Consider the following 14553-nt stretch of genomic DNA (forward strand, 5'->3'; position numbering starts at 1 on the left):
GAGGCTGTGCCATTGACAGGTAGCATCATGACAAAAGTAAATGGCATGGATATCAACTGTCATGATGAGGTTAATGCTAGAAACTAAATAAAGTCACATGGAGCTGCAAGAATATAGCTTTTTGTATAGCTGGAAATGTATTTTACAAGAATAAAAAGGTCGTGGGAAATGGTATCATTGCTTCATTATTGATAGAAGACGTGTTTGAGATGAACTCGGTCTGTGCAGAATCAGATATGAGACCAACAATATTAAGTTTCATCGTTATTTTTTTCAATTTAGGATTTTATGAGTGTAATTTCTGCCATGAAATTATTCTGTTAACAAAATGAATGTAATTGAGGACTAATGATGTCCTGGATTCTTTCATTTCAAGCTGTGAAGGGGTCTGAGGTGAACAGCGTCCTTACATTAAATTTATATGAAAGGAATGCATTAAATATTAGGGTTAAAGGAGAACTCCACTGATTTTACACATCAAGGTCTTGGAGAATATTGCATATGTTAAAAAAGTTTCATAAAGTGCAGAAAGAAGTAGATGATATCTTTAGTTCTGCTGCATAGATTTTGATCCTTTTCTGTTAAACTGTCCATCGTAAGTCGGACAACGTAATAGGAGTGCGATGATAAATCACTTTTAAGGAATAAGCATAATATATATGACATTTTAACACCCTATGATCTACCACAGAACATCAGTTAAACCACATTTAATGGTGATGTAGTAAAAGTTGGACAGATTAGGCTAATAAATAGCATTTTATTCTGTAAGGATCTGATAAATGTTCTTGTAACTTCCTATACACACTTAGAAGACTGTTGGAAACTGACCTGCTTGACTGCAGCTTGTCCATTTTCTACAGCAAGTAAAGCAAAATTAATGTCAAACCAGCCTGGTATTTTCCAGAATTGTATTGTCATAGATAACTTTTTTATCGTCTGTTTTGTTCACACATGGTGAGAGTTGGTGATAAGGCTAAATACTCACTTCCACTTCTATTTATCCCAAACAAACTGCTGTTTGAGATGTAAATGTCTCAAACCAGAGTACACAGCTTTCAGTAAGTTTGAGTAGGTTGATTCACCATTATGTATTACTACGCAGGGAGGCATTCTGCGAGTAAGTCACAGATTATTACTGTTAATATTTATGTGTATATGCTAAATATAGCTGTCAAAATGAAATACAGCTAATAAGCATGTATTTGCTTTTATGATTGTTGCATTAAGTGTGGCACTGCAAGGACTGAATCAATTTAGTGGCATGATTGGTGGAGTGACACCAGCACAGAGCAATAGAACGCTTTCACTTTCCCATCCGATCCATCCTTGGTTGTCTCATTAGTTTTCATTCCATTACAGGGCCAAATAGGGCTTCCAGGGTTTAGTCATTGTTTATGTACAGCAATTTCTCCCTGAGAAATTTCCTCTAATTCTTCACTGCATCTTGTTATCAACACAGAGGATGTGCCAGTTGGATTGTACTGTCAAGCAAAAATTGTTTTCTAATTCCATATTATCATCATTTCGAATGGATCCTGGCCCTGAAGACCTGTTGTAGACCTACTGGGTTATGACGGAAATTGCTAGCAGCACCAATTGGCCTCTGGACACTCAAGCCAGATGAGACCTCACAAGTTAATCATAGCACAATGCATGTCAGGCTCTCTGCTGACAAAAGAATTTGCCTTCTATTAAGACAGTCAACATTTTCAGTACACCTCCTGCATGATGATAGGCTCAAATTATAATATTTAGAAACAATATTAGGTAAAATTATCAAGGTAGCGCAAGCCTTAAGTTAAAGCTTTACTGGATACTGTCATCATATACAGTGGCAAGAAAAAGTCAGCGAACCATTTGGAATTATCTCCATTTATGTATAGACTTGGCCTTAAATATTATCAGGTCTCCATCGAAGATACAATTATGAACAAATACAATCTATTGTTTTGTTCTTCTCCATATTGAAAACATGCAAACATCCACAGAGTATATTGGAAAAATAAGTGAACACCTTGGCCAATGACATTAGCAAAAGCTAACTACGGTCACGAGTTATCAAACCTGGAGTCCAACCAATGAAACTAGTTTGACAAAAAACACTCAAACATTTTGAGTTTGTAATTCACAAGAAACATCTGCTGATGTGAAGAAGACTCCAAAAGCACAACGCAGTATGCTCAGTAAAAACACTAGTGGGAAAATGTTTAGTGGACTGCTGAAACTAAGGTTGAATTATTTAAGAAGAACATGCAGCACTCTGTATGGTGTGAAAAGAGCATGAAAACATAATCTCAAAAGGTAAAGGTGGAGGGCGAATCATGATTTTGGGCTTGGCTGCCTCTGGGCCTGGACAGCTCAACTTCATAGAGGGGAAAATTAATTACCAAGGTCATCAAAGGTATCTTGGTCAGGGTGGCTGTTCACCTGCTGAAGCTCAGGAAAAGTTGGGTGATGCAGCAGGACAATGACCCTAAACTTCGAAGTAACTCTGCTACAGAATGACTTAGAACAAAGAAAATCCACCTTCTGGAGTGTCCCAGTCAGAGCCCAGACCTTAACCCAGTAGAAATGCTGAGGGATCACCTGAAGAGAGCTGCTAAGAATGTGGCTGAGCTGAAGCAGCTCTGTAGAAAGAATGATCAAAATTCCCCCTTAACATTTTGCAACTATCGGAGGAGCTTGTTTGAGTTTATTGCTGTCAAAGGAGGTTCGACCAGTTATTAAATCCAAGGGTTCACTAACTTTTTTCCACCAGCACTGTGATTGTTTAATGGGTGTGTTCAATAAAGACACGAAAGATTGCAATTGTTTGTGTGATATTAGCTTAGGGACACTGTGTTTCACTACATCATTTTCACATTTAATTACCAATCAATGCAGGAAACCAGGTAATTCCAAAGGGCTCTCACACTTTGTCTTACTACTGTATACATTGAAATGAATGGGTCTCAGACTTACCTACATAATGGCACTACCTATTGCTAAATCATTAAAAATCTGGTTCCAGATATGAAAAGATCATAAGGTTTTGCCAGGTCTGCTTATATCAAGCTGATTTCATACGCAGATAAAGGTCCAGCTTACAGGGTGCACATCTATCCACCTGTATTTACCACAAGCACAAGTAAGCACACGAAACCCCTCACTGAACTCTATTCATCATGCAGGGCTATGAAATTAAATGTATTTTCTGGAAGATTAATTCAAAATATACCACTGACAAATAAATTGCAAAAACAACCAATGGTGCAGTGTTGTTATTGTATATCCCCACTGAGATGTTTTCCTTTCGACACTTTTCATTATTTCCCCTTCCCACTGCTTTTGGCTCATAGCCTGTCTACCAGAAGGCTTTTTCTTTGATATCACAGACAACTGAGTCCAAAAATCCCAACTTGGATAAGAATACCATCGCAACTAATTTCACATCAGTATATTAAGACAGAAGTGTGCGAATTGTTGAGGATAGTTCATGATCGTGGCGTGCTACCCTGGTCTCAGTGACTTTTCAGATAGACTTTTCAGTGTCAAATGGGAACAAAAAGTTCATTCTTGATTCCTGGAAAGCATATTATGTGAAGATGGAGCTGACTCTAATTGCAGTACCTGCTCAAAACCTTTGTTCTGAATCATAGTGCTTGTCTGGCAGTCACACCAGCGGTTGCTGTGCCAACAGTACCAAACCAATCCCATATGCCAGTGAACGTACGCCAAATTAAACATAGAAATGAAAAAATAAGTGAATGGATTTCAACTTTTTCATCCTCACTTAGGTACTAATGTTTTGCATTACTTTTACATCTATTATGTAATGGTGACGTTAAAAAACATCGAGTTCATGCAAACAATACATGTTAAACGCACCATAGCGTGAACTTTCATTTGCATCTAATCACTTAAACATTTGTCCCAGACCTGATTATAATATAATGTCTTTTATGCGGCTGATGTATGATAATGGCTTTCATGTTTGTATGAACCCATTAGCCTTTGTGAAGGAGAGCTTCGTGTTCATGTGCACACACTCACACTGCATTTGTGTGTACATGCACATATGTGGTGTCACGTGGGAACATTCCCAGACACACACCAGCATGCAGAAGAACTTTGGTACAACAAAGTTAGCTCTGTTAAAACTTCAAATACACCCCACCATCATCATCATCATCATCATCATCATCATCATCATCATCATCATCATCATCCAGGCGCTGCTTTGTCAAGGGTATCTACCTCTCCCATCAGCACTGTACAAAGTCATTTAAGGCAAAAAAATGATTTAGGACAGCTACTCTCCTCCCTTTGATGCCACGATGCCTCTCAGGGGAAACCAGCCACAGTCCTTTCCAGAGGGAAGGAGCTAACACCCTGCTACATTAGTTTCTCCACTGCTGTATTCCAGCCGGGGTGCCATAGATACTGATTTGTCCATCCCCACAGGATAGTCCACTGTTAATGCGATTACAGAGCTACAGACTTTAAGATAATTCAATGCAACTCCACGGCTAATTTCGGAAAGGCGGCACAGATGCCACATCCGCTTATTGTCGCTCCCTGCATGCTAAAGAGAGCATAAGAGTTGACTTATTACCACACAATACTGGCTAAGTGGGAAATCTCTTTGGACATGGCGGCCCACCATATGCTAGATTTAATTCGATTTTCTGTTCAGGCTTTAGTTAAGTGCTTCTAAAGTTTCTTGTCCCACAGCAAAAGGGTAAGAGGGCAGCTGTGGCTTTGACTTGATTTGCTCTTTCAACAAGGGGCAAATAAGCCACGATCTGGTAAAATACAGAGCGCTTACAGCAACATGGCAGCATTAGTAGGCTGGAGTATTTGGTGCAAAACTGGATTAAGCCTAATCCTAGAGTAAATTCATTTCTTTCAATGCAGATCTGTTGTAAATTTGTGTTTTCTGGGACTATAGGCTTAATCCGTGTACTCTGAAGAGATGTAAGGTGTAGAAATGATTGTTTGCTTGACCTTATTTGTCTTAGCAGACCCACTCTGCTAAGTTAGAAATGGGTTAAAGGTCATCTATATGAGTAATGATGGTAAATGAGTGTTTGTTTGCGAAAAGCACATTGTTAAAGCTGGTATTCAAACAGCCAAGCATCACCCCACTGAGAGAGGGGATGTTCTGCTAATAAGTAAATGTATTCCAGCAGTGCCTGGCATTCTGCAATCATCTGAAGGCTGTCTGAAGGAATATCTTTCCAGAATGAATAATGAAGAGACGTGATGAATCCAGGATGAATGTCAGGCCATTACACATCTGATTCCCACTGCTCTTCCAGGGAATCAAAGGCTCCTTGAGAAGAGTTGAAAGGATGATGGTATCATTATTATGATAATAATAATAATGAAGGAAAAGGCTCAACATGTCCAGTTGCGACTTTCAAAAGCATGGAAATAAGATGGCCCATGCTTGGGGGAAAATAGCTGAAGATGTGAGTGACAAATCAAATGGCTGCTGCTGCTGCTGCTGCTGCTGTGGCTGCTGAATTAAAAACACTGATTTACAAAGTGCAGCCTGAGAATGCAAGCCGGCCAAGATGCCTTTTTCATCATTGTGCTGCCCTCTGCGGGTCTTCTTCCAGCCTCCCTCCTCTCTCCCCACCACACCCCACCCCACCTCCTCCATCGCTCCCTCCTCCCCACCCCACCTCCTCCACATTACCATACCCCCTTAAAGAGTATTGCACGCATTAAATTGCTTTTCATTCCCGCGCTGTGACAGTCCTGAGATTGAGGGATTTATGCGTTTTTACGAGTGATTCCGGGCTGTCATACTATGGTAATTGTTTCATAATACGTCCATCGCTGTAGGGGGATGCGCTGGTTTGCACCAACCAAGCTGAAGTTCCACTAGTTGAAGCGTTGGTGGGAAGATAAAGCTTGTGTACATAGGATACCTCATGACCTATGCAGGACTGGAGGAAAGGGGGGATCGGATTCTTGCATCCAGAGGCTGGAGGAACACATCCACTGATCTCCGGTCGATTTGAACGGTCTGCCAACTGAAATAAAGAGAACTTGGGCAGATCTATACATAAACTGGTACCAGCCGCACCACTGGCAGCAGGCAGGATTCGTGCCTCTCTCCTCCGCTTCCCCAGTGCGCATGGATGAAAGTCACAGTTAAAATGCATGCGGCAAGTCTTTTCTGATGTGGGATTACCGCGTTTTCATTCGCTCCCTTTTCTTTACCATGTTCGAACTTTGGTTTTGGCTCTTTTTCCGAGATGACACTGCTAATTTCAGTCGCCGCTGGAAGAATACAGGAGCCCGTTTTGCCGCGCTGGCTGTCACGTTATTTGCGTGAATGAGACTGTATGTGCTCTTCGATGCCTGGTTTATGGAGCTAAACACCGAGGAGACTTGACTTTAAGGATTTTTTTTACAGCCCACCGACAGGCAGACGGTGAAATCACGAAATCCATGTTTTCACTGAGGTTGGAGGAAAAAGAAGGGGCACAGCCGTGATTGTCGGGATGCTTTGGCGTTTACCGGGAACAGCACGGTAAGAGGACAATGATTTTTTTCTCTCTCTCTGTTGCTCGTCTGCGCTGAGGCGTTACATGTTTCAACATTTTGGGGATCTGTCCATGGTGCTGAAATCTCTGCTTCCTACCCCACTTGCACTACCGAAGTTGATCCGGATTTAAGATGCTGTTAAGCAAGGTGTCTGCGGCTGCTATGGCAATAACACGCATAGAGCCTGCATTTTTATGCTCACATATATCATCTCAGTTTTATTCGTTCCAAACAACAGCCTGCTGCCTCTGCACAGGCACTGCCTTTCAAGTTATCTATATTACATCCACAGGCTTCTTCTTAAGGTTATGGTAATAAAGTCAAATGTGCGGAATATGAGGGATGAGGTGGAAGTGGATGTAGCTCTCAGACACAGCAAGCACACAGTGCAAGAATGTGCCTGTATGTTAAAATGCGCATATTTTGGGGAGACTTAGTGGGTCGATGTGTAGGCTTTTTGTGTTCTTTTTAAAGAGGAGCGCACACAGACCAAACGTGTGTGTGTGTGCCTGTGTGTGCACGCGCGCTCACGCGTCTTTGACAGAGAGAGAGAGAAGGAGAGCGAGTGAGGGAGAAAGAGGGAGAGGAGGGAGAGAGAGAGAGAGATCTGTAACCTTCTATATAGCAGATGCCATACAGTATACTTGATTATAGAATTATTTACTCCCAGTCAAAATGCAATTTCGATCAGAGATCCGCTATGAGATCAACCGCACTTGCTCATTTGCCTTTGATCAACTCCTCTCATTTCTTTTTTTCGCCCGTGGGCAGAAGAAGGGCTGCGACTGTCGCCTTGTAGGCTGATATTCACATTTTCTATCGCAGGCCGGATTTTAAGATGAACATTAACTGCTTCTTGCAGGCGATTCGTTCATGAGAGCCGATTTCTTTTTTTTTCTTTTTATATATTTCACCCAGGATCGTTTTAATCATAGCAGGCGAATAGATTCCCCGTCCTCATGTTGTTTGGACGGAGCTGGAGAGAAGGGATCCGACAGTTTCCCCACTGTTGCCAAGTCGTCGGGTATGCGGGGTGAGTGAGAAATCTTTGTGGGTAGCAGATAAGAGTTCATCTTCGAGATTTTAATGTTACTTTGGGGAAAAGATTGAATCGTAAAAAAAAAAAAAAAAGAAAAAAGAAAAACAAGACGCTACACCATCGATCGCACAAAGCAATTTGGGTTGAGGTATCTTGACAGAGAGGCTTTTTTTGTGTGTGGAAATTCTCAAGGGATTGAATTAGTAAATGACCAGATCTATCAGTCTGCAAACGGTGGATGGCGAAGCCTTTTTTTTCCCTCCCAAGATGGATTGGAATTCAGGCGAGCTATCAAAAATGCGCAGTGGCCATCCACCGCGGATAGTTGTGTTATCAACTGGATTATATATATTTAAGTATGCGGTGATTAAAGATTCATCTGGGTCGCTTGTTTCATGACACCATCAAAAAAAAAAACGCTGGCAACCTAACACATCTGCATAATGAACAGACATTAATAGGCCTACTTGTCTTTGCCTGTGTGTGTTTGTTATGATTGTCTAGTATTTGTGCATCAGGGGGTAGGCTCGTTTAGGGGTCCATTATCATATGTATATATAAATATATATATATATATACACATATTTTGTAAGTACTATACATGTTTTCACATATGTAATTTCCATGCCATGTAAAACAGAACCCGTCCTTTTCTTTTCCTCCTTAGATGACACCTCATACTGGTACCGCACTTGAGTGAGCTGGGGCATCCTCTCCCAGGAAAAATGCATATCTGGATCCTAAAAATAATCCTTCTGATTGCATCATCTCTGAGGCTGGTCGAGATGTATGACAATTATGGGGAGATCTGTCGAAATCTGTGCACATGCGAGGAGAAGGAAGGGATCCTGACGGTGAGCTGCGAGAACCGGGGGATCATCAGACTGACAGAGATCAGCCCAGTCCATTTCTCCATGTACCACCTCCTCCTGACAGGGAACCTACTGAAGAAGCTGTCGGTCAATGATTTCATCAATTACACCGGGGTGACCATCCTGCACTTGGGGAACAATGATATCTCGGAGATAGAGTCGGGTGCCTTCAACGGACTCCAGGGATTAAAAAGGTTGCACCTGAATAACAACAAGATTGAAGTTCTGAGGGATGACACCTTTGCAGGACTTGAGAGTTTGGAATACCTACAGATTGATTATAACTACATCACTAATATAGAGCCCAATGCCTTGAGCAAACTACACCAACTAACAGTGATGATTTTGAATGACAACCTACTCTCTGCCATGCCTCCAAATATCTTCCGGAATGTCCCCCTTACGCACTTGGACCTGAGGGGGAACCGGTTAAAGATGTTCCCCTACATCGGCCTCCTGGAGCACATGGACAAAGTTGTGGAATTACAACTGGAGGAGAATCCGTGGAATTGCTCCTGTGAGCTCATTGCTCTGAAGGCTTGGCTGGAGAGTATAGCTTATACAGCTCTGGTGGGAGAAGTGGTGTGCGAGACACCATTCAGGCTCCATGGTAGGGACCTGGATGAGGTGTCCAAGCAGGAACTCTGCCCAAGAAGACCCCCAGATGACACGGTCAGGCCTGCACCCCCTAGCAGCACCAATGGATATTACCAGACCACACCTGCTGCTGTCACAGCCTCTGCCACCTCCTCGGCTGTTTTTAGGTCCTCTTCTAGGCCTACCAAGGGCACGCGGCAATTTAACAGAACTAGGATAAAGCCCACCTCCCGAATACCAGGCGGTAACCCTTACAACTATGGCCCCATTATTGCTTTTCAGACCAAATCTCCCGTGCCTTTGGACTGCCCCACTGCCTGCACGTGTAATCTGCAGATATCTGAAATTGGGCTAAACGTCAACTGCCAAGAGAGAAAGATTGAAAGCATTTCTGATCTAAAACCCAAGCCATACAATCCTAAAAAAATGTATCTCACTGGAAATTACATCCCTGTGGTACGGAGATCAGATTTTGTTGATGCCACTGGATTGGATTTGCTTCACCTAGGAAACAACAGGATAACGCTGATCCACGACCGGGCTTTTGGGGATTTAACCAACCTGCGTAGGCTGTATTTAAATGGTAATCTCATGGACAGGCTTACAGGAGAAATGTTTTTTGGTTTGCAGAACTTGCAGTATCTTTATTTAGAGTACAACAAAATCAAGGAGGTTGATGCGGGCACTTTCCGCTACCTCCCTAATCTCCAGCTGCTTTTCCTCAACAATAACCTCCTGAAAACCTTACCGGTGGGCATCTTTTCCAGCCTGTCCCTGTCTAGGCTTAATCTGCGTAACAACTATTTCCAGAACCTGCCTGTGAGTGGTGTTTTAGATCAGCTGAAGCTGCTGTTGCAGATAGATCTGTTTGAAAACCCCTGGGACTGCTCCTGTGACATAGTGGGGATGAAGATATGGCTGGAGCAGCTCAGCGCAGGCACTGTGGTTAACGAGGTCGTGTGTGAGACACCCAAACGCCACACAGGGATGGACGTGCGCTTGATCCAGTCGGAGCAGCTCTGCCCAGACTACTCTGATGCTTATGTCTCTCCAACTCCCCCTACGGACGAGCCCATGGACGACCGGGTCGTCACCACTGCCGCTCCACAGAAGTTCAACACCCCCAGCAGCACTGTCCCCCTCTCTGTCCTCATCCTCAGCCTCCTGCTCGTTTTCATCATGTCTGTCTTTGTGGCCGCAGGGCTGTTTGTTGTAGTGATGAAAAAGCGCAAAAAGTCACAGAGTGACCGCACTAGCACCAACAATTCAGACGTCAGCTCTTTTAACTTGCAGTACAGCCTCTACAGCAACCGCTCTGGCCCTAAAGTTAAGGCCCCAGCCGGTCACGTCTATGAGTATATTCCCCATCCCATGGGCCATATGTGCAAAAACCCCATTTACAGGTCACGGGAAGGAAACACAGTGGAGGATTACCGTGACCTGCATGAGCTCAAGGTCACATACAGGAGTACCCCGGATGAGGAGAGGGATAGCAGTACGATGAGGAGCCCTACGTACAGTGTTAGCACCATCGAGCCCCGTGAAAACCCCTCCCCTGTCCAGGATGCTGACCATTTCTTCAGAGGCATCCTTGAGCCTGATAAGCAGTCCCCCCATCAGTCCATCCCATCCATCCCAGCAGGTGCCAATTTAGAATACAAGTACACAGGGCCTGTGTCGTACACATACAACCCAAATTTTGATGTCAGACGTCAGTTCTTGCACCCGGAGAGGATAAGAGAAACAGTGCTCTATGGCACAGCACCCAGTACTGTTTATGTTGAGCCCAACAGAAATGAGTACTTGGAGCTAAAAGCTAAACTGCAGTCTGAGCCTGATTACCTCGAAGTTCTTGAGAAACAGACCACCTTTAGCCAGTTCTGAGCAACAGAATCATTAATGTAATGAAGCATTTTCTCTCTTGACCCTCCTTGAAACAGTGGCTCTGTTTATAGGGTGCCTTGGCACGATACAAACAAGCAAAAGCGAAGGAGTTGAAACGGGGTGTGCCGAACAATCTTATTCTTATTTCTGAAACATGACATTACAGGAATGGATACAGCTTTCTGAAACATGGATGAACAAAATTGCTCTACTTAACTGATGATGCAAAATCTATTTTTCTATGCTGAAGATCGAATAACACACAAAATGTAAGTGTACAGGTAAAACTTACCCAACTTCATTTTCAGGAATATAACCATACATAAGGTATATTGTGAATCAGAAAAGAAATGTTTATAAAAATCACTCCCGGACAAAAACACTGTACAGCAGATCATCAAAACTGTGTAGGACTATTTTCTGCTGTAGTCTGTAAGTAAGTATTTATTGATATAATCTGCCATGTCTTTTCAAAACTTTTGATTCTACATCAATATTACCTGTGTCATCATACTCCATGATCCTCTGGAAAGGCTTATGTTTGTAGTTTCATTTACTGTAGCTCTGCATTGTAAAAGTGGCTTTTTTTGAAAGTGGCACACCCCCAATGTTCAAAAAAGACTGCGTCATTTGAAGAAGATGAAAAAAAAAAAGTGTCTTTGTATGCTTTCTGCACTTTTTGGAATTGGAAGGCGAGTTAGCCTTCAATGAGCTCTCATAAAGGAGATTATTATATTAAAAATGAATATGGGTATTCATTCTTAATATGTAGAATTGATATGTTATCAAAAACAAAATTCATAAATGATATTTGAAGTATTAATTATGTTGTGTAATACTGATATTTTAATCAATGTAACACCTATTTTTATACAAGCATTCGCAGATTCTCTATCCCTTATCAATTTCATTTGTTTTGATTGCTTTGCACTTATTGCACTATATTGACCAAACTATGTTATTGTCATCAAATAAACATGATGTCAGGTTCATATAATGTGCTTATGAGGAAACTAAGGCTGTTGGTGATGATGTGAAGGAGGCAGTTTTGGTTTGGTCCAAAATCTGAGTTTCACATTCAGACAGCGAATGAAATCATCCATCAAAACAGTGCAGAGAAGAGTGTTTTTCAAGGGTGAAAAGTTATTTTATTTTGTTATCAAGCGACAACACAATGGCTGCTAACAATTGAACATGTTGTAGAGCAGATCAAGATACAGTAAATATGCTTCACTCAGACGGGCAACTAGCGTCTCACTGAGAATTAGAATCAATGGGTTTGAATCAATGAGCATTATCTGAGGATGTCCCTTTGCAATTATGCCATGACAACAGCATTCATGTTGCTGCCTGGCAAGTAATAAGTTGGTCATTTATATAAACATGAGTGGAGTTGACTTGAAATGAAATGCTATTCTAGCATTCTGACAAAGCCAATTGGTACAAACCTTGACACTGATTAAGACGTACAGCTGCTGGATTAAGAGCGTGTTGTCACAACCATTTTTAATTCTCCTTCTTTTCTTTTAATTGGTTTGTTTCATGTGTGATCATCTTTTAGATATATTTCTTTGTTTTAAAAATAGATGTTAAGAAAATATGTTGGAAAAAAAAGCTGCTTGGTTCTTGAATCTTTTAAGTGCTTGTTGGGGTTTTTTGGTTAACTTGCTCTTCATTTGACCCACTTAAAATCCAATATGCAAAGTAGGCCTATAAAAATGCAAAGGATGCACGGTGCCACCATTTTCAGTGTGCAGTGAGCATCACCATTTAGGAATTCAATGTTCTTTCACGGAGACAGGCAGGGATCTCTCGGGAGAGGAGGCACAAAACTCCATGTCAGACACCTTAATCTATCCCCTTATTGTTTATTATAAATTATCCATTACCATGGCTTCGCCTTTGTCAGCAAAGATCTGCTGTAAAACTGCATTTTATTAATTTTCACTTCATTTTAGCGAACTGCGAGCCGACCTTTTCTCAATGACAAAAAAAAAAGTGGAAAATGAAAATCATCCTGCTCAGGGTCCTTCTTTTGTTGGATCCTTTCATAGATGCCCAGAATGAGAACAGAAGGCACCATTTGGGAGATGAGGAGTTCTGGAACCGAGTGTAGCTGTGGATGTGTCATACATGTAGCAGGGGATGTGAATCATAGCCAAGAAGTGTGTGCAGTCGCCCAGCATTGGTGGCCTATGGGACCGCACAGTGTTGACAGTTTCTGACATGGATTTTTTATTTATTTTTCTCATGCCAACATGGAAAAATCCTTCATGGAGGGGCAAGAAGAAAGCATTTGAAATCAACCTGTTCAGTGGAATGACACAATGTTTAAAATGTGGCCCAGCTGGTGGTCTGTTGTTTGATTTAATTTCCTAGAATATTATATTTTTCAGCATGATTTGACTAAGTTCACAGAACTCCAGAGGAAAAAAAAAAACCTGCTTGAGCACAATTACATAATCACTGAATCATGCATTCCAAATGTGCTTGTTATTACTGTGTATGTGTGTGTGTGTGTGTGTGTGTGTGTGTGTGTGTGTCTGTGTGTGTGTGTCTGTGTGTGTGTGTGTGTGTGTGTGTGTGTGTGTGTGTGTGTGTGTGTGTGTATCCCTCCCACCCAAACTCCCAGCGTGGAGATTTATCACTCTTATGACCCAGCACCCTGTCCCAGAGTAATGGGTGCATGAAGCATCCCACTGCAGGAAGCTATAGTGTGTGTGTGAGTGTGTGAGTGTGTGAGTGTGTGTGTGCGGAGAGAGAGGGAGGGGGAGACTCTTGCCAGTTGAAATAATGCTTTTAATCAGCCAATGGGCTCTTTAGGTCGTAACACAAATGGAAGCAGCAAGGAAGGGCAAAGAGTTTATTATGGCTTCCTGGATTATTCCATTTATAGCTTTTCATATGCTTTTGTTTTACTATGCAGCTTATTTTGCTTTCAGTATGGTCACTCCTTTAAAAAAAGCAAACAGTGAGACGTCTCCAGTGGTCAACATCTGTATTCGGAGGAGGGATGAGGTTTTAAGGTGAAATATCTCAGAGTGTGTTGCCTCATGCTTCACAAGAGAACCCCTGATTTATGGCTAAACCTATTGTGCAGAATATGATGGGGGGCTGATGCAACATCAGGCGTGATGTAGGTGCAGTTGTAGCTGTCACAGAAGTCTCACTCTTTGCTCTGCACACTGCAAGGAAAGTTAAGAAGACAGTGCTGAAGTTTTTTTTCTTTTCTTTTTCTTTTCTTTTTTTCCTCGGCTCCGAGCTCAGAAAAGCACAACACATATTCCAACTCCTTCCAGATAAGGAGTTTGGGAGACAGTGATGGGCAGAGTTTGTTCCAATATTCTCTTTCACTTTCTGCTTTCACACCATTTGAGAGTTAATCAATGTGGAATGGTGGAGCGCGTGAAACCCGCCCAAGCTGCATGAAGTGTTGGCTCAACACTCGGCTATTTTCAGTATGCTGAGTTTTACTTGGAGGCAATTATTTTCTAACAGTGGACTGAAACTACCGGGCTAATTAAACATTTTCTGGGTTTGATTTAGCAGACTTTTGCTAAAAATTCTTCTTCGTCGCTTCATCAGATGGTGCTGGCAGTCATTTGTGTTTATGGTAAA

At 42.0% G+C, this 14553-nt stretch overlaps 1 protein-coding gene across 1 annotated transcript; it reads left to right on the forward strand.

The window, feature by feature from the left end:
- Positions 1–6474: 6474 nt before the first annotated feature.
- Positions 6475–11677, forward strand: slitrk5 (SLIT and NTRK like family member 5). Its single transcript, XM_022746534.1, has 2 exons — positions 6475–6529; positions 8250–11677. The coding sequence occupies exon 2, from the start codon at positions 8308–8310 to the stop codon at positions 10933–10935; it is 2628 nt and encodes an 875-aa protein (XP_022602255.1). The 5' UTR covers positions 6475–6529; positions 8250–8307; the 3' UTR covers positions 10936–11677.
- The last annotated feature ends 2876 nt before the right edge of the window (positions 11678–14553 follow it).

This window comes from Seriola dumerili, unplaced genomic scaffold (genome assembly GCF_002260705.1).
Source record: "Seriola dumerili isolate Sdu_G_001 unplaced genomic scaffold, Sdu_1.0 BDQW01000105.1, whole genome shotgun sequence".
In the NCBI taxonomy this organism is placed as follows: Eukaryota; Metazoa; Chordata; class Actinopteri; order Carangiformes; family Carangidae; genus Seriola; species Seriola dumerili.